A 12,651-nucleotide genomic window follows, 5' to 3' on the forward strand; every position below is an offset into this window, starting at 1 on the left:
AAGTCTGTTTACAGGCCTTGGGGAGTACTGCTGAATGTGTGAAAAAATTGTATTAAGCCTTTGTATTGTTTGTATTAAGCCTACAAGTGATGTCACTTGGTGGCAATGGTGTTTGGGGCAGAAGACTACAACTTTGAAAATGAAAAAAATCTGGAGGTGTGGAGTTTGAAAGAAGTGAGTTTACCAGACCTCTGTAGTCCGCTCCCCATCTCTGCATCTCTGCTAGAGGCTCGAGGCTACATTAGCTGATACTAGCATAACACACCCGAATCTCCAACCGAACTGTCTGCGGTCGAGTTGCATTGTGGGTAATGATGACGCCAGGTTTTGACAAGGAAGAATAATGCGTGGATTAAAAAAGACCATATCTCTGGATTTGCTGCATCGATATTGACTTTGTTTGACAATTTTATAGTAGTGCAATGCTAAATCGGTGGGGTAGTCTTTTAAAGCAATAGTTCGATATTTTGGGAAATACCCTTATTTGCATTCTCGCAGAGAGTTACGTAAGAAGATTGATACCACTCATGTCTGTACGGTGAATATGAAGCTACTTCCTGATGTCTCCACTGGTTGCCTTGCAGTTACTCAAACGAGACATAACCTGTTAATTTGAAAACTTCAGAGGTACTGGCTGCTGGATTTTACTACTTTCGAACAGAGTGTTTCAGTTAAGTTAGCTAGGCTAACTGGCTTAGCATATCTTATTCCACACTATCAGAAAGTACTACATACATATTCTGTCACAGCTTGCTCCAACTCTTCATTCAAGCTAAATCATGCTTACATTGAGTGAAATATTCAACCCAAGACTCAACAAAGAAGGCTTGAACAAGGTTTGGCTGTACAGCATTAGTTTGTTAGCTGGTCAGTGAAGATTACGGGATCAATTTACTTACTGACATACAGTAAGAAACCACATCTTCTGGTGATGTTAAAAAATCCGTCTTTGCAACTACTAGGCGAATCAGGTTTGGTGCAGAGGTGTGTGTCATTCCTTGTGTCTGCATTCGGGTCACAGAAGTTACTGCCTTCCTGAGGTATGACAAATCTCACCCACACTGTTTCTTATCTTCCAACACGTAAATCTATTTTTCCTTGCTTTCAACCCAGCTCCCAGCTGAAAGGTCATCCAGTCCTCAGTAGACACAGAGGTTTCTTTGTGTCTACTTTGTGTTTCCCCAGTCTCAGTGTGTTTCTACTCGACTTTTTATATTGAAGTCCAAAACCAGTTGTAAAATATCTTCTCCCTTCTTCCCTTTGCTGAAACTCTTCCTTATTTCTCTCCTTCTAACTTGCTGCCTTGAACAAATTGTTTCCGTTAAGCTTTCCAGTCTGTCCTCCATGTTTCTTGTTGTTGACTTTTTTTGTCCGATTTTGTAACTCTGTGCATAGCAGGGTCCATCTCTTCATTTGCCTCTGGGCTCACGAGGTACAGTACTTCTCTTGCTCGCTCTTCTCATCCTCTTTCATCTCTTTTTTCACTCAGAATAAAGAATAACTGTTAATGACCCATGTGTGAAACTGAGATGGCCCTTATTTCTCCTTTCTTTGTTGAGTATCTGATGCAATGTATTGTAATGGCAACGAGGTTTAAAGGGATGCACTGCAAATGCGACAGGAAAACAACAACTTGCCTATGCCAAAGATGTCATATGATGTTGATATTATAGAGACTTTCAATTGAAATTGCTGCCATTCCTGGGAACATCTTCAAGAGATTCAATTACTATGAACTGCAGCAGAGCTGCCAGTGCCTGAGAATATAAACTAAATGCTCAAAGGTTTGAGAAGAATTTCGAAAATGTAGATTTTTATTTTGATACAATTTGAGCAAGGAGTAGGGCTTAAATAAGAAGTAGGTTACAGTGCTGCCAAAATAGAGAAAAACAGACTAAATAATACTTCTCTGAATGGCCTTCAAAGCTATTGAAGTCAGCATTAGCGTCTAAACATAGACCAATGTGGACCAATGTGAAGCCAGAAATGGCAGTAATATTGAGCTCATGTTCAGATATGATGTGAAAGAAAAAAAGGCCTGACCTTTTCTTTCTTTCTTTCTTGTCTTTTCTTATCTTTCTTTCTACCAACAGGATATTTTTGCATCCAAGAATCTGGCAGAGAAAGTAAGCCTCGCAATTCACACCCACACATACACATATTTGATTTTGCAGTATTAAAGAACTTGTTGGACGCCACAGTGGCTCAGACCATACGTCGGCACAGTGGCTCCATGTGTGCTCTGGTTTCCTCCCATAGTCCACAAACATGCAGGTTAGGTGAATTGAAGACTCTAAATCTCCAACGTGAATGCACTGGCGACCAGTCAGATGTGTACCCTTCCTTTAACCCAGTACATCCTGAAATAGGGTCCAGAATTAGCAAGCATATGGATGGATAAATAGACCTCCAACATGTGTGTGCTGCTGTAATTCAATTAAGAAGACAATATGCAGGGCATATGTGTGTACGTGTGTGTGCACCTTTATGGTGTGTGTATGTGTGTTGTGCATGGGGTTAGAAAAAGCAATTGTCTATCTCTGTTTCTTCCTCCCTCCTCCCTCATACGTACCCAGCTTGCTGACTGACCGAGGACTGATTTACACGTCATTATGCGCTGAGTCTCACTTGGGAGTTGCTGCTGCCTATTAATTTTGTCATTCACCTACAATAGGTATGTTCTTTTCACAAATAGAATACAAAACTCCAGACGCTTCATTATGTTGCTCCTGTGTGTGCTTACTAATGCAGCTGGTCGCCTCCCCTGACTTCCCCAATGTAGGTTATTACCTGGGTTGCAGCACATAGCTTGCCCCGCCACCGTGGGGGACACACTTGCAAAGAAACAAAAGTGAATTTTCTTCTGCTCTGTGAATTTAATTTGGTCAAATTACACAGGCAACATTTTTTTTTTTCAGTGTAAAAAAAGGCATAGTACCCATAGGAATCCATTGATAATATAACCTGATATTATGCACTGCAACACAAATACCAACAAATATGCCAAGCCTATGTATTAATATGATTATGGTAATAAATGATCTGAACAAGAGGTAGATTTGGCTTCTGCTGCACAATCCTAAAGCTCAGTCAGAAACCAGTTTTTATCACAGTGTTCATGTCATGCAGCTTCAGCTTTTCCTCTATGGCTTGTTCTCGCTACATCAGTGTCTTCTTGGTTATGCGAGTCAAAAGGCTGAGCTCCACCAATCAGCAGGAATATATTAACACAAAGGGCTATGCCAGAACTGAAATCCCAGCATATACTTCCTTTCTTTACTGTTAGATCATGCGTCATGCGAGTAAGTTATCATGCATTTGAGAAAGTGGCACTTGCACAGAAACCCCAAATATAATCGATTGTACATATTTTGAAAATTATTTATAAATTAGTTAGATTTATGTTTATACTGCTATTAGACTGTCATTAGTGTGTGCTGGGTCTTGCCCTTGTTCTGTCAATGCCTGGCAGCAAGAGAGACAATGCCAAAAAATGAGCCCACTGGGATTTAATACCAAAGAACAAGACTCACTGACAGGATGTTTGTGCCAAAAATTCAGCCTGTGAGATGTTTAAGCTAATAAATGAGCATACTGTAGGTGTTGGCACAGCACAACACAGAGCTAAAATAAGAGTGAATATTAGACTTAAATTTGACAGGTCACCTGAAACATGACTCCAAATGAATGCAAATATTGCTCTGTGTTAGCTAGATATGTTATAGCCAACTGTATGCTAACACATTCTTTGTATCAAATTTTTAAGGTGGTAATATTAATGTTGTGTTACATGCTTGTTCCTTGGCCCCCAGTGGCCAAAATAAAATTATTGCAACTTTAAGACAGACATGCAGTAGATGTTGTGTGTACAGAACAGACCAACATAATACATTTAGAGTATGGACAATCAGGATGACAAAATTCCAAGTAGATTGTAAACATATATGAAAAATATGGATCCGGGAGGATGTCGAGAAACTTCCAGGTGCCGCCAAACAGACCTGAGTCACACAACCTCCTCTTCCCCCATGGAGACCTGGGAAGAGGCTCAAGCACACCATTCACACAGATAGGAGAAGGGAAAGAAACACACCAAGAGAGAGGGAGAGCGAGACAACGTGCAGACAAGGGAGAGAGGAGAGGCTGAGTCTCCTAGAGGACGAAGATCGAGATCCAAAATATCTGGAATGAGGCACCGACAGCCAAGGGAGAGAGGGAGGTCCCAGGACGGCCAATGGTCCAGCCTGAGTGAAACGAGAGGACAAGGAGGAGAAAATAGGGAGAGAGAGAGAGAGAGGTAGACACACAGCTTGGATGCTCATGTGCTTGTGGGACAACAAACAAATAGACAGTAAAAATACAAACAGCAAAAACAAAACCTATGGCGATACCAACTTATTAATACAGTAGGAATAGTGTTTTTTGATGTTCAGAGATTTTCAGTTCTGCTCCCAATTAATTAATCTTAATTAATCTTAACTGAGAGTATTTAATGACAGCAAAGTGGGCTTAATTACAATAATATTGTAGTGCCATTTCATAATGCACAGAGAAAGTATGCTGTCTTTTACAGCAATCTGACTTTTCCATTTCAAAGCTGAATGTAGATAATAAACAACAAAGGGCAAGCCGCTGAGGTTTTAAGTGGAACTAAATGAGGACTCGACTAAGCCCGGTCAGACATGAGCTCGGAAAGAGTGACTCGTCATTGCAACTGGTCTCAGCAAGCTCTGGTGTGTGAAAGCAAGACTCACAGAAACACCGGGCGGGGGATTTGGCTTTAATTACCCGCTTCCGCTAAAAATGCTTCAGTTATTTATAATGGTTATTCTTATATGGTACGTGTATGTAGATGTGTGAGTGGCCTCCTGTGAGGAGCAGCTGGATTGCTCAGTCCTGTGCTGTGGGAATCTGACATTCCTATTGATCTCCTTCTCCCATGGGAGATTTGTGTTTGTGTGTGTGTGTGTGTGTGTTTGTGTGCCCACTTGCCCACCTCCCATCCTTTTTAACCGCACACCGTAACAGCACAGGGATCAGCACAGTTTAATTTTGTGTAACAGTGCCACCACCTGGTGACTACAGAAACTTCAACCCATTGACTTCCTTCACAAACGTCCTTTTACTCAGACAAACAACTCGTTCAAGGACATTAAATACAGTCTAATAATAATTCTCTCCCTGTGTCTGTAGTGTGCTGGTTGTTTACTCCTGAATAGGGAAGAAAATGTAAGGATCACTGATCTTTACTTTCACTTCTTTCCATTGGAATATGTCAAACATATAATAGTGTGTAACACTATGTGTGTGTGTTTCAGGTAGTAAATCTTGGTGGACTTGCTGGGTTGAAAGGGGAAAAAGGCGACCGGGTGAGTGTGAAAGACATGCTCGTAAGACTAAAATCAGCAAAATGTGTTATGTCATCACATGTGCCCAGACATGCCTAGCACTGAACAATGATGCCTATCATTATCCACATACACACTCATACACACACGGATGCCGTTGTAGTCTAATATGATGCTGGCTATGGACCAATCCACCACCTAGCTGATATGCATTCTTCAGTGCTCACTGATTGTATTCTTCGCTCACAAGCAATCATTCTTCTCTTCCGCCTCTCTCCATCTTAGGGCGACGGCTGTTCTGGCTTCCATTCAGGTCCAGTAAGTAACTTTTCCACTGGGTCTCAGGCTCGCACCTCGTTTTGCAGAAAATTATTGTCTCGTTATTTGGCATGCAGCAGAGTATGAACCTGAAATTTGGCCAAAAAGTGTGGTCTGTGATAATACATGCCAACCAAGTGTCTCTAACCTCAGTGCACAGAGGGATCCAAGGGCCTGAAGGGAGAGAAAGGCGAGCCGGTGAGTGCCAATCTTCTGCTACAGGTTATAGCACCACATCCCACTGCCTCCCAACCCCACTAACCCTTCAGCTATGTAGTCTGATCTTTATTCAAAACCTCATTTCCAAGCATCCAGTCCCAACATTAATTATGCAGTGGGAATGAGTGTGTGCTTTCTATGTTTATTTACCGGTGAGTCATTGTGTGTGCATGAATGTATGTGTGCAGGTCTCTGTGACTGTGTTAATGCATATGTGTATGTGTCTAAGAATGAGTTTGATGTATCTGATTCACATATATGCATCTGCATATACCTCAGATTATTGATGATGATAATATTATATTGATTGTTTCTCAGGTTTTGTGTGTGTGTGTGTGTGTCATTAGAGCATATGGGTCCTGCTGGTAGTCCATACAGGTTGCTGACTGATCACTGTGTTGTTTGCTATGCTCCAGTGGTGTGTGTGTGTGTGTAATGTCTCTTTAGAGCCAGGTCATTGATCTGGGCCTTGTCTCCATTCCTTCTCTCCACAGGCGCTGCCTGCCAACTGGGGCGAAGCAGCTGGGTACAAGGTGAAAGGTTTAAGCATCTTTTGGTGATAAATAATGAAGATCTGGCCTTTTAATGATCATCTAATTAATTTCTAACCCCTTATTATTTTCTCTTCTCTCTCTCTCTATCTCTCTCTCTCTCTCTCTCTCTGCATGTTTCTCACCTTCTCTGGCTCTGTCTAGGGAGAAAAAGGTCAGAAGGGAGAGACCGGTACACAGGGTCTCACAGGCACTCCAGGGAAGGATGTATGTCTTTTTTATTTTGCAATTTTTGTGTCTTTTGTTCTCTTTTACTTTGTCTTACAGAGTTTCTATAATAAGAATCAGTAAAAGTGTCTTTCAGGCATGACATTTGCTTTGAGGTTAAGTAACAGTTAGCTTGAATTGTACATTTTCAATACCACAAATGCTAAAGTGAGCATGCGCTCACAAACACACTAATACACCTACAGTACACACACACATACCCACACATCCACTTACACAGCCACGTTTATCAGGCTAAGAGCGGATATTTAGTAAACTTATATGGTATTACTCTTTAAGCTCAGACGCCCATTGATATCTGTTCTCCCCCCTCCTCTTTCCCATGGCGTTAAGTCAGCCTGTTAATGCCTGTTAGATTATGCTAGAGCAACAAAGCTTGCACAATCAATGCTGCCTCATTGACTGTTCTGTTGGTCTCTAACATAGGCAGGCGCCTATTCAGGAAGACTTAAACCTTATAATCTTCCCTGTTCAGCGCAGTGATCCTGTAGACGCATGAAAAGTTTTGAGGAACAAATTACAACATGTGTGTGCTCTGAGATATTCCCCTGGTTTTCGGCATCAGACGTGCTCACATTTAGCTGTTCACCAGGCTAAGTGCTTGTCGTGGACAGATGGATTTGGTGGAGGATAGATTTTCTTAAGCCTCCCATCCATCTGACATTGTGAATATGAATGTGCTTGTTGATGTGACTTGAATCAGGCAGGCGGAAAATATTGCATATGCACCACTGAAGATAATACATCTTACAGACTCTTTCTATTTTCCAATTGTAAAATGTCAAACAAATGAGGGAAATCAACAAGTGTCTAACAATTTATGAAGACATTTGGGAGATATATTTCTGTAGAGCTTGTTTGATTATTCTGTCCTGACACTGATGATGTCACTGACCCGTACTGATGCTGTCACTTCCCTCTCTGTCTGTCACCATTTCCCAGGGTCGAGCAGGGTCCATCTGTGTAGTCGGCCCCAAGGGACAGAAGGTCTGTCTGCATTAAGTCTGGGAACTTCTACCATCAACCTGTCTGTCACATACATTCAGTTCAGTTTGGATTTAATAGAGCTGCGTTGAACTTGTTTTCCCAGGGTACCCCAGGTTTGGTGGGTCCCGAAGGGTTGGCTGGGGAGCCGGGGAAGCCCGGACATCCAGGCCCACCAGGAGTTGGAAAGCCAGGCCTACCAGTAAGTGTCTTTTTTAATTCAAGAACTCTGCAGGAAAAAAGAAGCCTATATGCACTTGTTGGATGGTGTCATTTCACTGGTTATCTTAATGGCCTTGCACTCACACTTACAGATGGCCTCAGTTTGACCAAAAAGTACTTTTATTAGACGTTGCTCTCAGAAGTGCAGGGCAGGACTTGGCAGGACTCCTTCTTTTGGTGCAGCATTCATTGCCCTTGACAGAAGCCTAAAAGCGTTGTAAGAAAGGCATTTGAAAAGATTTATGTACTTTTTTCCTGTCAGGGCTCTCCTGGTGAACCGGGTACAAAGGGAGACAAGGTAGGTTCACCCTTTGGTACATGATAATGTAGGATTACCATTCTTAGATTAGCAAAACCCAAAATGACATACTAGACATGAAAAACAAAACAAAGATGCTTTTTTGAGGATTGTTTTCTGGGTAACTGTAACAATATTCTTAAGACAAATGCAGTGATTTGTGTTAACAGGGAGATACAGGACCTACAGGAGAAAATGGATTGCCAGGAGATCCAGTGAGAGACTCTTTTAAACATTGATTGATCGTCAGTAATGTATGCATGAGCTTCCAATATACAGTATTCCAACTGTGAGCTGCTACATCAGTGTTTGACTGTGATTCTGCTGTTTTCATAGGGACCAAGAGGACCAGGAGGGTATAAAGGAGAGAAGGTACTGGTAAACGTTGTCTTTAGAGATGCTATTGATAACATTGATTGAAGTTGACGTTAGCTAGCATGAGTGTTAGCATAGTGTTGCCCTAACATGTAGTGTTTTCTTGCTGAAAACAAATCTCAATGCGGATTATAAAAAACAGCTGAGCACCACACAGCAACAATGGCTAGAGTGAGAAAGGACGATTGTATGATCATGTCAGTATTTTCAGATTTTTACATTAACTTGAGTACTGTAGCTGTTGAGCTCAACGCAGCTGGCTACATTAGATTAGATTCAACTTTATTGTCATTACACATGTAGAAGTACAAGGCAACGAAATGCAGTTTAGGTCTAACCAGAAGTGCAATATACAAGTTCAGGATATAAAATATGTGCATAAATGCAGGATAAAGCAGTATTGTGAAAATATCTTACAAGTGGTACTATGGACATTATATACAGATGGCATTACTATAAACTGGCTATACATGGCTAGCTAGCCACAAGTAAGTTAACGTTACCTCAACGAAGTGTCTCATAATTGGGCTAATGTTAGAATGCAGATTTCAGAACTTTAATTTACCTTCTACATGACACAGTGGTAATATATTGGGATCCCACATCCACTCCGTTCTTAAAGAAGAGCGACCATCTCTTCATAAGCGGACCAGTCCGCCACCGGCCTGGACGGACCAGTGAGTGATCAATCAAGTCGCACTTCATAAACTTGTACGGGCCCCGGGCCATCGGTTATGTCAGACCCTGGCCCACTATATACATCTTCGTTAGAACGTTACATTGTTTGAGGGAACTATAACGTTAGGTAACTGGACGCAATGCTAACATAGCTCCTTAGAGATTGAAGCTGTTATTTTTCTACCTTTGACAATCTGGTGATAACTGGTGACAACTCATTAGTTAAGGTTTTCAGGAATATCACTGTACATTTTGTTTAAATATGCAAAACTGTAATTTTATGGGTTATTGTTGTTCGGACTATTAAGCTAATATGTGCTAACGTCAGTGTCCCCTTTTTTCCACACTAACTGAACTATACCACGTGATACCAACGTCGTTATATTATTGGCTCACAAGCCTTGTTAGAAGCAGGAAGTAAACGTCAGATATCTCACACAGAAATAAACAAAACATTCTTTTGGACCCGTCAAAATTTTTATATATATATATTTTATTTTTATTTTTTTTCCTAAAAGCTCTGTGGATGTATTTTTTTTAAACCATGTTCATTTACCTTATTTGAATGAGACAATCGTTGACCTACGTCTGATCTGTCTACGTGCTTTAGGGAGAGCCATGCTCTGTGTGCCCCACTCTCGGAGACTTACCCCTTAACCTCGTCCCCGGTGTTGTGGCCCACACCCTGCAGCAGAAGGGTGAGAAAGGAGAGCCTGGGATTGGACAGAGAGGAGAGCAAGTAAGTCTCTTCTAGTACTGTAAGAAATAATGTGATTCGTGTGCTGAATAAAAACTCATAAACACAACCAAGTTGAAAACAATAACAAACAGTCTTATCTTGTTGGAGGAGTTTGGTCTCACTGAAAGGAAACAATGATATATAACAGATGAACTGATTGGGTAATTGTTTTTTTGACTATATGTCTGTTTCTGATTTTGTTAACATCAGTGTGTTTGCTAGCATGTGTGAGCAGTGATAAGCACCTTCATTAAAATGATGTATCGTTGGCTTTTTCTGCTCCACAGGGGGAGCCAGGGACTGTAGGCTCACCTGGCCTTAGAGGAGAGAAGGTAAGTAACATAAAAAGAAACAGGATTGAGAGTAGGTGACCTCAATAGCAGACTAGGCTTACATAAGGGGAACTCACTCAGTAGGTTGCTGAATGGGGCTCTCAGTAGACTTCATGAGGAAGATAATCACAGCAGTGCGCTAATTTTAGGGCGCAAAACTGCCTGCCATAGGGATTTTACTCAGTGGGGAACTTATTAGTGAAAGGCGTAGGTAGAATCATTTGACATGGCTGCCTGCAGGGTGCTCCTTACTATGAAATGTGAATTACCAATTGAAAAGACCCATCCATTTTTATCAATTTGTGAGATTCAGATACTGTAGTGATTTTTTAAAAATATTCGTCTACATAAAAATGTTATCAATATAAACTTTAATCTCTTTATCTGCATGCCTGTCTCTCATCCACATATTGTGTGGATTTTGACTCGTGTTCAATCTTCAGGGTGAACCATGCGAAGTGTGCCCTGTGCTGCCTATAGACATGGGTAACACAGTGGCTCTGCAAGGAAAGCCAGGCCCTAAAGGAGAGACTGGATTACCAGGGATAGGAGAGAGGGGACTGCCTGTAAGTACAACAGTTTCACCATAATGTCAAACTGTAATGTATTCTGAACTTGAGTGTTCACTTGAATGTTTTTATGCTCTTGCTAGATGTTTTATTAGGGAGCTGTAGCTGACGATTGAACCTTGAGCACTTGTTTAATAGTGTATTTTATTTTTCTTATCATTCTGAGGGAAAGTATGACGTTTATTTTTACCTTGGGGTTGTATTTGCCCTTGTAATTCTCACAGTGTTGGAGCAGCTGAAGGAAAGAAAGCGTGATATGCTGTCAAAAGTTTATTCTCCAAGGCAAAGGTCATTTTGTTAATGTAATCTTAACGCATCTTTCTCTCTCTCCGGTGAGTCAGGACTCAACATACTGTGCATTGTGCTTCTCTTTTTGTTCATTCTGCATCTTCCCACTTACCCCAGCAGATGAAATGGGGAATGATTTGTGAGGGGAAAAAAGAATATAAATCTAGAGCCTCATGAGATTCTCTGTGCAACGATTTCCAATAATGTCAGCATCCATCTGTCATACCTGGTTAGGGCAGAAGGAGAAGAAGGTAGAGCCACAGAGAGGGAGAGGGAGATATGACCTCACTCTAGCAAAGTTGAACCAACAACACTCTTACTTTATTTGATCCTCTCTTGTCTTTTCTTTCCCTATATTTACCAGGGACCTCAAGGTGCAAATGGCAAGGCAGGACAGAAGGTATTTAAAGTTCCGCCTCATTCATTTACAACTTGTGGTTCATTCATATTCTGTGGAAGCATGACCTATACAAGCTCATTGGCATTCCTACACATTCAGATATGCTAACATCAGCAGGGCAGGAGCTTCTCTCCTAAAGCAGATGCAAGCAAACTAGCTGAACTAAACTCACACAACCAGCATGCACACACACACACACACACACACACATTCAGCACTCCTACACACGACCACCTTAGTAGGTCCATACCCGTATGTGCATGAATGCCAACCTGCTTAAGTCCACGCACCCACACCTACCCACCCACACATTGTTGATATACTCCCACATCTGCCTAATTGCACCACTGTATGCTTCCAAAGCTATGCTGAGACATATCAAAGCAAACATGTTCATCAGGGTGAGCTGGAACTAATTTGCCTCCTTGGATGTCTGTGTTTTTGTATTTGGCAGGGAGAATCAGGATCAGACGGCGCCAAAGGAGAAAAGGTCAGCTTGGTGTCTTTATTAGGCTTCAGGTTAAACGATTTCTTGTTTAGGCTATTTAATTCAGCTGTCAGCTGGATAGAGAACCCTAATTAGTGAACATTGTATTTATTGCTAAACCTGTACACATCATTTTTTATATAACATTTGTTGCAGCTGTCTTGGAGCACCAGAATGTTTCTAACCATGTTCATTTACCTTATTTGAATGAGACAATCGTTGACCCACGTCTGATCTGTCTACGTGCTTTAGGGAGAGCCATGCTCTGTGTGCCCCACTCTCGGAGACTTACCCCCTAACCTCGTCCCCGGTGTCATGGCCCACACCCTGCAGCAGAAGGGTGAGAAGGGAGAGCCTGGGATTGGACAGAGAGGAGAGCAAGTAAGTCTCTTCTAGTACTGTAAGAAATAATGTGATTCGTGTGCTGAATAAAAACTCATAAACACAACCAAGTTGAAAACAATAACAAACAGTCTTATCTTGTTGAATGACTTTGGTCTCACTGAAAGGAAACAATGATATATAACAGATGAACTGATTGGCTAATTTTATTTAATTTTTTTGACTATATGTCTGTTTCTGATTTTGTTAACGTCAGTGTGTTTGCTAGCATGT

The 12,651-nt window shown here is 41.4% G+C and overlaps 1 protein-coding gene across 5 annotated transcripts in view; it reads left to right on the plus strand.

Annotated features, from left to right (window-relative positions):
- Nucleotides 1-12,651, plus strand: part of col16a1 (collagen, type XVI, alpha 1) — a 67,196-nt gene that overhangs the window by 29,265 nt on the left and 25,280 nt on the right. For 2 of the 5 annotated variants that reach the window (XM_044171026.1, XM_044171028.1), the window contains exons 9-26: nucleotides 2,094-2,126; nucleotides 5,194-5,229; nucleotides 5,319-5,369; nucleotides 5,634-5,666; nucleotides 5,820-5,864; nucleotides 6,380-6,418; nucleotides 6,581-6,643; nucleotides 7,607-7,651; nucleotides 7,755-7,850; nucleotides 8,133-8,168; nucleotides 8,339-8,383; nucleotides 8,505-8,540; nucleotides 9,832-9,960; nucleotides 10,248-10,292; nucleotides 10,736-10,858; nucleotides 11,514-11,549; nucleotides 12,004-12,039; nucleotides 12,289-12,417. In XM_044171026.1, the coding sequence (XP_044026961.1) occupies nucleotides 2,094-2,126; nucleotides 5,194-5,229; nucleotides 5,319-5,369; nucleotides 5,634-5,666; nucleotides 5,820-5,864; nucleotides 6,380-6,418; nucleotides 6,581-6,643; nucleotides 7,607-7,651; nucleotides 7,755-7,850; nucleotides 8,133-8,168; nucleotides 8,339-8,383; nucleotides 8,505-8,540; nucleotides 9,832-9,960; nucleotides 10,248-10,292; nucleotides 10,736-10,858; nucleotides 11,514-11,549; nucleotides 12,004-12,039; nucleotides 12,289-12,417 (1,056 nt within the window). The remainder of the gene's footprint in view (nucleotides 1-2,093; nucleotides 2,127-5,193; nucleotides 5,230-5,318; nucleotides 5,370-5,633; nucleotides 5,667-5,819; nucleotides 5,865-6,379; nucleotides 6,419-6,580; nucleotides 6,644-7,606; nucleotides 7,652-7,754; nucleotides 7,851-8,132; nucleotides 8,169-8,338; nucleotides 8,384-8,504; nucleotides 8,541-9,831; nucleotides 9,961-10,247; nucleotides 10,293-10,735; nucleotides 10,859-11,513; nucleotides 11,550-12,003; nucleotides 12,040-12,288; nucleotides 12,418-12,651) is intronic. The other 3 variants (XM_044171027.1, XM_044171030.1, XM_044171029.1) reach the window with 3 other exon arrangements.

The sequence above is a fragment of the Siniperca chuatsi genome, linkage group LG17 (assembly GCF_020085105.1).
Source record: "Siniperca chuatsi isolate FFG_IHB_CAS linkage group LG17, ASM2008510v1, whole genome shotgun sequence".
In the NCBI taxonomy this organism is placed as follows: domain Eukaryota; kingdom Metazoa; phylum Chordata; class Actinopteri; order Centrarchiformes; family Sinipercidae; genus Siniperca; species Siniperca chuatsi.